The sequence below is a fragment of the Astatotilapia calliptera genome, chromosome 15 (genome assembly GCF_900246225.1).
Source record: "Astatotilapia calliptera chromosome 15, fAstCal1.2, whole genome shotgun sequence".
In the NCBI taxonomy this organism is placed as follows: Eukaryota; Metazoa; Chordata; class Actinopteri; order Cichliformes; family Cichlidae; genus Astatotilapia; species Astatotilapia calliptera.
Genome location: NC_039316.1, coordinates 22,872,468 through 22,887,101, shown reverse-complemented (window position 1 = coordinate 22,887,101; position 14,634 = coordinate 22,872,468). Strand labels below are relative to the sequence as shown.

At 40.8% G+C, this 14,634-nt stretch overlaps 1 protein-coding gene across 1 annotated transcript in view; it reads left to right on the top strand.

Annotated features, from left to right (window-relative positions):
• The window catches only part of tnfrsf21 (tumor necrosis factor receptor superfamily, member 21), a 94,413-nt gene that overhangs the window by 34,038 nt on the left and 45,741 nt on the right, over positions 1-14,634 (top strand). The window contains exon 2 of the mRNA XM_026142404.1: positions 8,216-8,906. Coding sequence (XP_025998189.1) covers positions 8,216-8,906 — 691 coding nt within the window. The remainder of the gene's footprint in view (positions 1-8,215; positions 8,907-14,634) is intronic.

Sequence of the window (14,634 nt, the reverse complement as noted above, 5' to 3'; positions counted from 1 at the left end):
GGCCTGATCAACCCTGGCAGGGCCTCTTTGGATGAGGGTGTCTAGTGATAATGGCCGAAACACCCGATGAATCCAAGGTCCACTACTGACGATGTGTCCCAAACTGGTGAAGTGTCTGGGCTGCCTTTCCTCATAACAGTCATCCCTCAAGATTTTCTCCATTTAAAGCAATGCATTATCAGGGACTGTAACATCTGGTCCTTATTACTGAATCTCCACACCTTTAAGAATTGTTCAACGTTACCAAGCTCCCATAAATCACAAGGGCATATAATAGAATTAAATAGGTATGAATTCAGTTGATGGTTAAGCAAGAAAGTATTCAGAGCACCTCACTTGTTCCACATTTTGCAATGTTACAGCCTTATTCCAAATTGTATTAAATTCATTTTCACTTCAAAACTGCACATTCCAGGGTGGCCTTTTGTTGTGGTCAGTCTGAGGTACACCTGTGCACTACTCATGATGTCAGATCAGCATCCTGATGTGGCACACCTGTGAGGTGGGATGGATTATCTCAATATAGCAGATGTGCCCACTACCACACATTTGGACTGATTTGTGACCACTGTTTGGGAGGGATGGTTATATTGTGTATCTGGAATGAATTTTAGGTCTCTATGTCCATCCCATGGGGAATGGGAGCAAAAACAAAAGTGTTGCGTTTATATTTTTGTTCAGTGTATAATATCAAACAAAAGCCATTTTTGGATCTCTACAGAGATGTTCAGGTTCAATCAGGTTCTGGGAAGAGGGCCATCTTCCCTTACATTCCTATAGAACTGGACGATTTTTTGCAATCACACTTGCTGCCCCCTTGTTGCCTTTAAAAAGACTACAAGTTTCAGGCACTTCTGTGTTGAATTTACTTTTAAGACCTGGAAGTCGCTACCATCTGCGGCTGTGTCAGGCTTACAGGGTCACAGACTACTTACCATATTCTATGAAATTAATGGGGAAACATGTATAAGGAGTATATGCTTTATAGTCCAGCATGACGAGAAAGTACAGTCATCTCTTTTACATATAACAAGGATAATCAGTGAACATAAGTGGAGATCTTCGTGTTAAAAAAAACTAAATTAAGTAATAATATTTTCCTATTTAGTTTCATGCTGTATGATTTTATTTGTGAAGAAAAGCTATCGAGAACAGTAGGCAAACAAAATATGTGAGCTAGCTTAATGTTGAACAGCTAGCTTAATGGGATGAAAAGCGGTCCAAGTCAGGTGGTGTTGCTCATGATCCCTTACTGTACCTTAAAGGTGCACAGGGATATATATCAAATGGTAAATTTTTTATTTTTTCTTCCAGCATAACAACATCAGCACCAATGGTAGGGGAATGGGATAGAAAATTTCAGAATCCTCTTGATTAATACCATCACTTGTGATAATCTCCAAATGCTTACTGTGTCAGTAATCAAATTCTATAAACAAACAGTAGCCCCGTGGTGGGGAAATATCCATTGTGTTCTGTAACAAGCAGAATGTCTCCATTTACTGCTGCGTGTGTTTTCACTTTGAACACTGATGTGAGTGAATGCATTGACATGAGTGACGCAAGTGAGTTATGAGTAGCGCCTCGAGAACATGCTCTAATGTTTATGGATGAGGTTCTTGGAACGAACACAAAGAAGCAAAGGAGTGGTGTGGCAAAGGGCAACAGAGTCCTGAAAGAATGGAAAGCTTTATCCTTTTTAGCACTAATCATAGAAAGAGTTTGGCTTCCATTGACTGTTTAATTGCAAGTAGTCTGTGGTAAGTTCCTTCACATATTCATATAAGTAATTTCCAATGACCAAAACATACATGTGTGGTCCGTTTATACCCACCCATTCCTACCACATTGGTATCACTCTGACCCCCTGCTTCCAAAGCAAAGAATTAGAGTTATCTTTGCTCAGGAGGATCTTATGAGAAACGGTGTCAAATGCCGCACTAAGATCGAGAAGGATGAGAATGGTTAAAAGACCAGAATCAGCTGCCATCAGAAGGTCATTAGTAATCCTTAACAAAGCCGTTTCTGTACTATGATTGGGGCAGAAACTAGGATGAAATTGTTTTTAGAGATTATGGTCATTGAGGTATGAGTGAAGCTGGGAGGCAACAACTTTCTCAAGGATTTTTAAAATAAAGGGCAGGTTTAGAATAGAATAGAATAGAATAATCCTTTAATTGACCCACAAGGGGAAATTTGGTTGTAACAGCAGCCAAAAAGACACATATACAAACAAACAGTACACAGGACACGGAACAGAAACATACACAATTTTTCTTACATATTTACATTAAGGACAGTGGTCACTATAAACAGAATACTGTACAGTTATTAAATTAAATAAAAATAACTACAGATAAGAGGCAAACCAGGTTGTAGTGCAAATCGGTTAATTAACTTATTGCAGTTACAGCGCAGATGTAAACATCTATGTCAAATCAAAATCAAATCAAATCACTTTTTATTGTCACATCACATGTGCAGGTACATTGGTACAGTACATGTGAGTGAAATTCTTGTGTGCGAGCTTCACAAGCAACAGAGTTGTGCAAATACAATAATGTAAACAAGCAAAATACAAGAATGGCTACATCTGAAACTAATAAATATATGTACAATATATAATAGTATATGCATTTCTGGATGTGTATACTAAATATTTTTCTACGTGTGTGTGTGTGTGTGTGTACACATATTTTATAAATTAAATAGAGTAAACAATAAATAAAATATATAAATATATACAGAGTTGGTTGAGACATGTGCAAAACAGTGGCATTACTGTACAGTATGGAGTGCATAATGTTGAAGTTCCAGTAGTGAAGCTGAGGTGTCTATGACGTGTTCAGCAGTCTGATGGCCTGATGGAAAAAGCTGTCTCTCAGTCTGCTGGTACGGGACCGGATGCTGCAGAACCTCCTTCCTGATGGAAGTAGTCTGAACAGTTTATGGCTGGGGTGACTGGAGTCCTTGATGATCCTCCCCGCTTTCCTCAGGCACCGCTTCCTGTAGATGTCTTGGAGGGAGGGAAGCTCACCTCCAATTATCCGTTCAGAGCACCGCACTACTCGCTGGAGAGCTTTGCAGTTGTAGGCGGTGCTGTTGCCATACCAGGTGGTGATGCATCCAGTGAGGATGCTCTCAATGGCACAGCGATAGAAGGTCCTGAGGATGCGGGGGCTCATGCCGAATCTTTTCAGTCTCCTGAGAAAGAAGAGGCGCTGCTGCGCCTTCTTCACTGTTTTGTTTGTGTGTACTGACCACGTAAGATCCTCAGCCAGGTGTACGCCAAGGAACCGGAAGCTGCTCACTCTCTCCACAGCAGCGCCATTGATGGTGATCAACAAATATATACTAGAGCTGGGCGATAGAACGATAATGATATGTATCGCGATATAACTTTTACTCGATAGAGAAATTAAGCTATCGCGATAGACCTCGCTGCTCTTGTCCTCAAAAAAAAAAAAAAAAAAATCCAAATTAAGTAGCGCAGAGCCAAACCAATCACAGCCGCAGCGTCACGTCGCGTGACTTGTTACGTACAGCACAAGTGCCAAGCCGCACGTGTGTTTGTTTGGGAAGCAGCCAGCGGGTAATGGAGCCAGCGCGTAATGGAGGAAATGAGTGTGCCGACTAGAAAAATCAACCGAGCGTGACCGAAGAGAAAACAGATGATGGTTCCAATGCCGGAGAGGTTGTCAAACGGAAGAGCCAAAGAAGTTCCGTAGTGTGAAGGTATTTCGGCTATTTCAAGTCTGACAAAAAATAGAGTAGCGTGCACTGTAAATTGTGCCGAAAGCAAGTCTGGAAATACAATAAACTGGTGCATGCGTCACACTGTGCGCCACGTTATTGTTTCGGTGAAATGAATTTCTACAATACTGTTACTGTTAATTCTACTCTCTGCAGTGTTTAAATGCTTACATATACACACAGTTACTGTCCCTCCACACATACGACTCGGTTCTGCTTCTATGCCCCAGCTTTGTTTATTTTTTCCCACCGAGGCTTCTAGACTTCTGATTGGCCAACATTTCGGTACGGTTAGGAATCTAGCGCCACCTGCTGCTTTGGGATGTTCATAGCAGCGTTTTCCTTCATTTCTGCCTTTATGTGTGTACGGGATTATTTTTTAAAACGTAAACGGAAAATCTCCGTTTTCAAAAATACCCGTGTACGTGTGGACGTAGCCTCAGTCTCTGACTGGAAGCGCTAATTCGTCATTCGGCTTTTGTCAGACTAAAGTAACTGTTAAAACTGTTTGAAAAGCTAAGCTATACAACAAGGAGAGATTGAGAATTTCCTTTTAGTTCTCAGTTTATTTGATATTGACAAAAGTTAGTCAGTTTTGTCTGTTCTTCTGTAAAACAATCTAAGATTTATTTTTAGAATTAATATTTTGTTTCTAAGTGGAATTGACAATTTAGTCTGTTTTGTTTGTTCTATTTTGAAACGTAAACGCTTTAGTGGCTGCCTTTTGTGTAGTTTGCAATATTTGCCTTTATTTATCTGAAAAAGTCTCATGTTCCTTAAGTACATCTACCCTGTTGAACTTATTATGGGAAATAAATATTTAAATAAAAACAAGCTGCTGATTATTTCACATTTTACTTGTGAGCAACGGCACATTTAAATCTTACAAATATAGTTATTTGGCTTATATCGTGATAGATATCGTTATCGCCTGAAATGAAAAAAACATATCGTGATATGAAAAAATCTCATATCGCCCAGCTCTAATATATACCCATTTCAATTATTTATTTTTACCAGTGAAACCAATATAACATCTCCACATTCACAAATATACATTTCTGACATTCAAAAACAAAACAAAAACAAATCAGCGACCAATATAGCCACCTTTCTTTGCAAGGACACTCAAAAGCCTGCCATCCATGGATTCTGTCAGTGTTTTGATCTGTTCACCATCAACATTGCGTGCAGCAGCAACCACAGCCTCCCAGACACTGTTCAGAGAGGTGTACTGTTTTCCCTCCTTGTAAATCTCACATTTGATGATGGACCACAGGTTCTCAATGGGGTTCAGGTCAGGTGAACAAGGTGGCCATGTCATTAGTTTTTCTTCTTTTATACCCTTTCTTACTCACTGTGGAGTACTTGGACGCGTGTGATGGAGCATTGTCCTGCATGAAAATCATGTTTTTCTTGAAGGATGCAGACTTCTTCCTGTACCACTGCTTGAAGAAGGTGTCTTCCAGAGACTGGCAGTAGGACTGGGAGTTGAGCTTGACTCCATCCTCAACCCGAAAAGGCCCCACAAGCTCATCTTTGATGATACCAGCCCAAACCAGTACTCCACCTCCACCTTGCTGGCGTCTGAGTCGGACTGGAGCTCTCTGCCCTTTACCAATCCAGCCACGGGCCCATCCATCTGGCCCATCAAGACTCACTCTCATTTCATCAGTCCATAAAACCTTAGAAAAATCAGTCTTGAGATATTTCTTGGCCCAGTCTTGACGTTTCAGCTTGTGTGTCTTGTTCAGTGGTGGTCGTCTTTCAGCCTTTCTTACCTTGGCCATGTCTCTGAGGATTGCACACCTTGTGCTTTTGGGCACTCCAGTGATGTTGCAGCTCTGAAATATGGCCAAACTGGTGGCAAGTGGCATCTTGGCAGCTGCACGCTTGACTTTTCTCAGTTCATGGGCAGTTATTTTGCGCCTTGGTTTTTCCACACGCTTCATGCGACCCTGTTGACTATTTTGAATGAAACGCTTGATTGTTCGATGATCACGCTTCAGAAGCTTTGCAATTTTGAGACTGCTGCATCCCTCTGCAAGATATCTCACTATTTTTGACTTTTCTGAGCCTGTCAAGTCCTTCTTTTGACCCATTTTGCCAAAGGAAAGGACGTTGCCTAATAATTATGCACACCTGATATAGGGTGTTGATGTCATTAGACCACACCCCTTCTCATTACAGAGATGCACATCACCTAATATGCTTAATTGGTAGTAGGCTTTCGAGCCTATACAGCTTGGAGTAAGACAACATGCATGAAGAGGATGATGTGGACAAAATACTCATTTGCCTAATAATTCTGCACTCCCTGTAGTATGAAACAAGTTCACCAGGGGATAAGAAGCTGTGAATGAATGGAAGGTCATAAATAGCAGATGAACGATCTGCAGGGTTAATACTACTAATTTTCCTAAATGTGATTACACAGGGAGTATCGCTTTTGGAGGCTGTTGTATTTACAATAAAATAAATAAACATGATCAGATTGGGGAAACAAATTGCCTTTACAGTGGTATTACTTAGACTTCACATGAGTAAGAGGTTAATGTTATAGCGTCCCTAAAAATCTTATGATTGGTTGTTTTGAAGTAAATAAGTGTAAAAGACTGCAACTGGTTGTTTAAAAGTATAAAATGGTAAAGCCATGTATGGTCTGTAGCATTTTCTGATAACATCACTCTGACATGACTCAGCTTGGGCCTGTGTAAATGTGTAACCCTAGACATGTGTGGGTTACTCCCCTAAACCCGCTGAGCTGAGGTTCCCAGCAGCAGTGAGAGGGAAGCCTTTGGGAAGAAAAAAGAACAAAGTTCCCCATGATACATCAGTTAAATTCTTAACTGTGGAAATGAATGCACACCATTTGACACTAAAGTTGTGACGAGCATGATGAGTCAGTGTAGTGACTAAGTGATATTAGCGATACCAGATGGAGGTATGAGTGTATCCATGTGGTCATGTCTTTTCTGTCTGGTGAGGGATGTTGAGTACCAAAAAAGGCAATGATAAACCAGAGAATGTTCACAGACTTACTATAATGTATTAATAAATTAATGAATAAGTATAATATGATTTCTCTATTTAGTTCTAATTTGTGACTCTGTAAAAAACCTAATATTAAAGTACATGTAGTATTTTAGGCATAGGAGTTGTGTCATTGTTTGACTGAGAGGGCCTGGACCTTCTGTGCTTCTCCCAAGTCTTGTTATCACGGGACAAGTAATCATTTTAACTGACACACATAAAAATGTATGTTTCTTTCTTCTAAATTTTTTTTGCTTAATTCCAAAGCAGGTTTAAGTTTAGGTTTTAGGGCTAGGGTTGGGACCATCACTGATGACAATTTAGACCTCAGATGGTTAACCTCTTACCATCCACAACGTCGCTGGCAACCTGTTGGTTTTGGTTTTGTTAGAGCCACATGCTCAAGAGGCAAATTTTCATAAACTACATGTTAGCTGTCATACATTTTTGCATTGAAGTTTTTCATATTAAATTGGAATGCTTCAGTCAGGGCAAAAATTTATAAAAAAGCCATGGACAGCATAAAAAATAGTAGATGGTAAAGGAAATAAGTACCATAACAGGATATTAGTTAAATGGACTGGTTCTTAAATAGCGCTTTTCTACTTTGTCTGTGCACTCAAAGTGCTTTATACAACTAATTCATTCACCCAATCACATCTTCTAAGCTCTTAAGTGCTAAATATCTTACATTTATACACATTCACACTCAGATGGATGCATCGGAGAGCAACATGGGGCGACCGTGGCTCAGGGGGTTGGGAAGCGCATCTGTAACCGGAAGGTTGCCGGCTCGATCCCCGGGCTCTCTGTCCTGGTCGTTGTGTCCTTGGGCAAGACACTTTACCCTACCGCCTACTGGTGTTCGCCAGAGGGGCCGATGGCGCGATATGGCTTCTGTCAGTCTGCCAGGTCAGCTGAGGCTACAACTGTAGCTTGCCTCCACCAATGTGTGAATGTGAGAGTGAATGAATAGTGCCATTGTAAAGCGCTTTGGGTGCCTTGAAAAGTGCTATATAAATCCAATCCATTATTATTAGTATCTTGCCCAAGAATTATTTGGCATTTTGCACAGACTAGAGCAGTCTGGGATCAAACCACCGACCTTCTGGGTAGTGGTTGACCTGCTCTGCCACCTGAGCTACAGCCTTAATGTGGGTGGTTCTTGTAAAATTAAGTTACTTCATACTCCATCTTTCAGTGGACAGTACTGACAAAACCGCCTAATGTGTGAAACTGACATTGTGGATCCCAGTCTTAAGAATTCAGATAGTGTTTGGTTTTTGCTTTAAACACTTACTGCAGTATAATGAATGCAGCATCATTCAGGGGTTGACAATCTGTCCTGTTGCATAAATTTCTACACCAGAACATTTTTCAAAACATTTTTAGTCTTTCGCCTAATAGCTGCCTTCTCTTTTCCCCTCAGCTCTTATGTACAGTTGTGGTTGATATCTCAGCTCGGGTTTTGACCACATCCAGCACAGATGACCAGCCCATTTTTTCTCAACGGCACTATCAGCACACCGACCAAGACACGGGCACCCAGCTGGTCTGTGATAAGTGCCCGGCTGGCACCTATGTCTCCATCCACTGCTCTCCAACTTCTGTGAGGGAATGCAGCCCCTGTCCCAAAGGCACCTTCACACGGGGAGAGAATGGAGTTCAGCAATGCCATCGCTGCAGGAGTCCTTGCCCAGCTGGCTTTATTGAGAAAACGCCTTGCACAGCCACCCAGGATCGAATCTGCACATGCCCACCCAATACATTCCTGTCAGGGGATGGTGCTGCTGTGTGTAAGCCCCACTCTTTGTGCCCCCCAGGCAAGAGGGTGAAAAAGCAGGGCAGTGAGAAAAAGGACGTGGTCTGTAAGCAGTGCTCTGAGGGAACTTTTTCAGATGTGAAATCAAGTGCAACACAGTGCAGAAATCACACAGGCTGCCAGGTTCAGGGGCTGGTGCTGCTCTCACCAGGGACTAGAGAGAAAGATAATATCTGTGGACCCCTTTCTACAGCTCCATCCTCTGCCTCCACCACCGCTTCAGGTGGCTCAGGACTTGTACAGGAACCCATTATTTCTTCAATCTTTCCAGCACCCCTGGCTGGACCTGCACAAAAAGGTGAGGGATGGGAATTCTGTTTAATAATCTTCTATTTGAATTTATATAGTTTTCAACTTTAACTGTTTTTTATTTTAATGTTTCTTTACATTTATAAAAGTTGACCTAATAAAAGTTGCATTTTTCAAACATTTTCCATGTGAATTTCCCTGCGAAATTTCAAAGGTGGCATTTATTGTCTCCTCCATTATTGCCTTGCCTAAAGGCCTCTTTTATGCTTGCTTACATTATCAACAGCAAACAATATTAGCTACCAATAGCTAAAAAAGTGCTAATCATAATAATACTGCCATTGACGTCTATAGCCGTCAATTGCAGTGAATGAGTCAATGGGTTTAACTCATTCACTGCCAATGGCTGGCAGTGAATGAGTTAATAAACAGCTGGAAAGTCAATAAAGCGCGTTTGTGCCACCTCATAGACATTCGGTTGTAATTAAAGTTATAAGCCACCACCTAGTTTTTTTTCACCAACACTTTACCATTACGTAGCTTTAGTTAGTGTACGACGCTCACGCCATGTTATAATGATGCAGTGTGTTAGTGCCAGCCAAAATATCACACTGATTTTGAGGATTTGTCTTGCATAAACAGAAGCCAGTTGCTTCTGTGAGCAGCAGGGTGGTACTGGCTGACACACTGATAATCAATAGTGGTAAATAATGCACTGATATTGATTGATCATTGGTTTGTTCCAGTGTCCACAAAGCACTGCTCCACTTTTATGTCAAACACATTGCTAATTGTTCTACCATTTCAACAGACTGAAAGCAGTTTTTAAGTTGTTCTGTCTGACTAGTTCCCTCTCTTTTTTTGATTTAGCACTGTTCCTCCACCCAGGCTGATTACAATGTCCCTCACTTCTTAATTAATGAACAGACTGTGGAATGAGCAATTTAGAGCTCATCTGCTCTACGATAACAAGATGGAGCACAGCTTTATTTGCAAAGCAGAAGGAGGAGAAGGATATTAGGGGAAAGTTTGTAGTTACATTTTGACGGATGATTTACCTCTTGAGGGATGCAAACATACTGTAGTCACCCAAGTCAGTTGTGTTCACACTAAGTACGACTGAAACAATATTCAGCACCTCATCATCACTTCTGTGCAGTCCCTTTGGAAAGCTGTGCCTTTTCAGGCTTCTGTCTTGGATATTATTATTTCATTTTCTTCACTTGAAACCCACTCCTGCACCTAATGTAAGAACAAAATTAAAAAATTTTCTGTTTGTGCACCAAGCTATGCTAATTGCAGATGCTCAGATTAGGCTCTCTGGTCATTTTTTGTGTGTGTTGTGTACAGCTTCTCCTTGTTCTCCCCAAATGTGGGCATATGTATTAGAGACGGACCGATCCGATATTACGTATCGGTATCGGTCCGATACTGACGTAAATTACTGGATCGGATATCGGAGAGAAATAAAAAATGTAATCCAATCCATTAAATATCAGAAAAGTACCTCACAAAACTTGCCACACGGCGTAACTCGGCTCATAACCGTAGCACGGAGCAGTGTGCTCAAGTGATAGAGCGGCTACGTGTATTTGTAGCCTCAAACCAGCATTTCATCTCTGATGAAGTCATCACAGAGAGAAGAAAAGCAAGTGTGTAAGTTCATCTCTGAATGTTTGTAAAGCATTCCCACGTTAAGATTAACAACCGATATATGGAGCGACTGCCTCTTCTTGCTGCTACTTCAATCGTGAAACTGCTTAATGATCAGCTGATCGGCTTTTCTGTCGCGAGTCCGTCTCTCTTGCTTGTTTGTGGCCCACTTTGCACCAGAAAGAGGAAACCAGCGGCTGAACAACAGCAGCACGTTTAAGCTTGATTAACTGTTGTTAGAATTTATTTAATATTACTTTCTAGACCAGGATCCTTTTCTACGCAGCTGACGGCTGGTAACTGTGCAGGGGCGGATCTAGCAAAGTTTAGCCAGGGGGGCCGATAGGGCATGAACAGGGAAAAGGGGGCACAAAGACATACTTTTCTTTCTTATTCTCATTTAAAATGTCTAGCTTTTAATAAATAATTATCTGAATCTTACACCCAAAGTTTTAATCTTATGTAAAATATATAGAAGTCCATTACTGTATATAGTAACTGTTAAGTCTAATATACCCTAGTAAGCTATACTACTTTTTCCTTTGGGAAGGTACCATCTGTGCAGTCTGCAATTCTGTTGAAGAAAGATGTTGAATCTATTTAATTATTCTTGAAAAAGAATTGATTTCTGTGCATTTTTTTCCCACACTGCATCAAATTAAAGTTGATTACGTCGTAATCGACGTAAGCATCTTGAGGTGGAGGGTGGGGGTGGTTCCCTATTTTTTTTGCTGGGAGTTTGCAACCCTATTAGTTAGGTTGCTCAATGTTTCTGCTAAGTAGGCAAGGCAAGGCAAGGCAAGTTTATTTGTATAGCACAATTCAACAACAAGGTGATTCAAAGTGCTTTACAGAGACATTAGAAACAAGAACAAATAAAAAGCATGATTTAAAATTGATTAAAACAAGCAAATAAACTAACTAACTAATTAACAAACAAAACAGTATATAAAATCAAAACAGATAAAATCAGAACAGTAGATAAAATCAGTAGTTAAATGTAAGTTTTGAAATTTAAGCTTAAAGTGTGGATTTGGTGCTTTATTCAAATGCAGCTGAGAACAGGTGAGTCTTCAACCTGGATTTAAATAAACTGAGTGTTTCAGCTGATCTGAGGCTTTCTGGGAGTTTGTTCCAGATATAAGGAGCATAAAAGCTGAATGCAGCTTCTCCGTGTCTGGTTCTGACTCTGGGAACTGATAAAAGACCGGATCCAGATGACCTGAGGGATCTGGATGGTTCATACTGGGTCAGGAGGTCATTGATGTATTTTGGTCCTAAACCATTCAGAGCTTTATAGGCCAGCATCAGAACTTTAAAGTCTATCCTCTGACGGACAGGCAGCCAGTGTAAGGACCTCAGAGCTGGACTGATGTGGTCCACTTTTTTGGTCTTAGTGAGGACTCGAGCAGCAGAGTTCTGAATGAGCTGTAGTTGTCTGACTGATTTTTTAGGTAGACCTGTAAAGATGCTGTTACAGTAATCAAGCCTACTAAAGATGAATGCATGGACTAGTTTTTCCAGGTCCTGTTGAGACATCAGATCTTTTATCCTTGATATATTCTTGAGGTGATAGTAAGCTGACTTTGTTATTGTCTTAATGTGTTTTTCTAAGTTTAGGTCTGCATCCATCACTACACCCAAATTTCTCGCCTGGTTTGTGGTTTTTAGATGTATAGATTGAAGTTCTCTGGTGACCTGTAATCGTTTTTCTTTGGCGCCAAAGACTATTACCTCAGTTTTGTTTTTGTTTAGCTGGAGAAAATTGTGGCACAACCAGTCATTGATTTCCTCAATGCATTTACCAAGAGCCTGTACAGGGCCTTGGTCTCCTGGTGACATTGTGATATATATTTGTGTGTCATCTGCATAGCTGTGATAGTTTATTTTGTTGTTGTTTATAATCTGTGCCAGTGGGAGCATGTAGATGTTAAACAGAAGGGGTCCCAAGATGGAACCTTGGGGAACTCCACATGTGATACTTGTCTGCTCAGATGTGAAGTTACCTATTGATACAAAGTATTTCCTGTTTTCTACGTATGTTTTGAACCAGTTTAGTACAGTTCCTGAAAGACCTGTCCAGTTCTCCAGTCGTTTGAGTAATATGTTGTGGTCAACTGTATCAAATGCTGCACTGAGATCCAGTAAAACTAGGACTGACATTTTTCCACTGTCTGTATTCAGACATATGTCATTAAACACTTTGGTCAGAGCGGTTTCAGTGCTGTGGTTCTGTCTAAAACCTGACTGGAAGGCATCGTAGCAATTATTCTGTTTTAAGAAGTAACTGAGCTGTTGAGAAACTGCTTTTTCAATGATCTTACTTAAAAACGGGAGATTTGAGATTGGCCTGTAGTTGTTCATTTGTGTCTTGTCAAGATTGTCCTTTTTCAGTATAGGTTTGATTACAGCAGTTTTTAGTGATTCTGGAAACACACCTGATAATAAAGAAAAGTTGACGATCTGTAACAGGTCTGACTCTAAAGTCTTTGAGACCTTTTTGAAAAAACTTGTTGGCAGGACATCTAAACAGCAGGAGGAGGAGTTCAGTTTACCTAAGATGTCCTCCAGGTCTTTGCTGTTAATAGGTTGAAACTGTTTCATGGTGTTTAAACAGTTTTTTGGTGGACACAGTACATATCCTGGATCTGCTGTTGATGTACCAATTGCTTGTCTAATTTTTTGGATTTTTTCTGTGAAGAATTTGGCAAAGTCATTGCAGGCCATGGTCGAATGAAGTTCAGCTGCCACTGACACAGGAGGGTTTGTTAGCCTGTCAACTGTAGAAAATAAGACCCGAGCATTATGGCTGTTTTTAGTGATGATGTCAGAGAAGTAGGACCTCCTTGCATTCCTCAGTTGTAAATTATAATTGTGAAGTTTCTCTTTATAAATGTCATAATGAACCTGGAGGTTTGTTTTTCTCCATCTGCGCTCAGCTTTCCTACACTCTCTTTTTTCTTTTTTCACCAGTGTGGAGTTTCTCCATGGAGACTTTTTCCTTCCAGAGATAACCTTCACCTTAATGGGAGCAATAGTGTCCATTACATTTAACATGTTAGCATTGAAGCTATTGATGAGCTCATTGACTGACCCTCTGGGCAGGTCAGGTGTTAATGGGAAGACCTGGTTAAAAATTGCACTACTGTGTTCAGTTATACACCGTTTTGTGATCACTGTTGTTGATATATTTGTGTGGGCTGAGATTTTACTTTCAAAGAAAACACAGTAATGATCAGACAGGCCCACATCAGACACAGTAACCTTTGAAATGCTCAGGCCTTTGGAGATCAGTAGGTCAAGAGTGTGTCCTCTATTATGTGTGGCCTCTGTTACATGCTGAGTCAGCCCAAAGTTGCCCAGAGTGTTACTCAGGTCTTTAGTCCCTTTGTCCTGAGGGTTGTCCACATGAATGTTAAAATCCCCAGCAATAATTACACAGTCGAAATCAACACAGATCACAGACAGCAGTTCACTGAGGTCATTAAAAAAGTCTGTGCAGTATTTGGGAGGCCTGTAAACATTAAGAAACACAACTTTGGATGGGGCCTTCAGCTGTAAAGCCACATATTCAAAAGACTGAAAACTTCCAGGAGATAGCTGCTTACATTGAAATGATTCATTAAATAAGACAGCAACCCCTCCTCCTCTCCTGCTCGCCCTGACCTCACTGATAAAACTGTAGTTAGGAGGGGTCGTCTCGATGAGAACAGCTCCACTGTTACTTTGGTCCAACCAAGTTTCAGTTAAAAACATAAAATCAAGGCTGTGCTCAGTGATTAAATCATTAATTAAAAATGTTTTCCCAGCTAGAGATCTAATGTTTAATAAAGCCAACTTAAGTGTTTTAGAGGTATTACTTGTCCCCTCGTGTTTGGGAGCAGTCTGTGGCACACAAGGTATGTTTACTATGTTTAAAGATCTTTTAGAGTGCAGCTCTCTGTGTTTTGACCAGGCCACATGTCTCCTTCTGTCACCTAAAAGTACAGAAATTTTAAAACCTTCTAGTAAACAGGGTCCCAGCTTCTCCTGGGAAAAGTCATCACTGCCATAATCCTCACAGCCCGGACCCTTCACACATCACGCATCAGACTGCGGAGACAGGGCATGAAGAGGAACTAAGG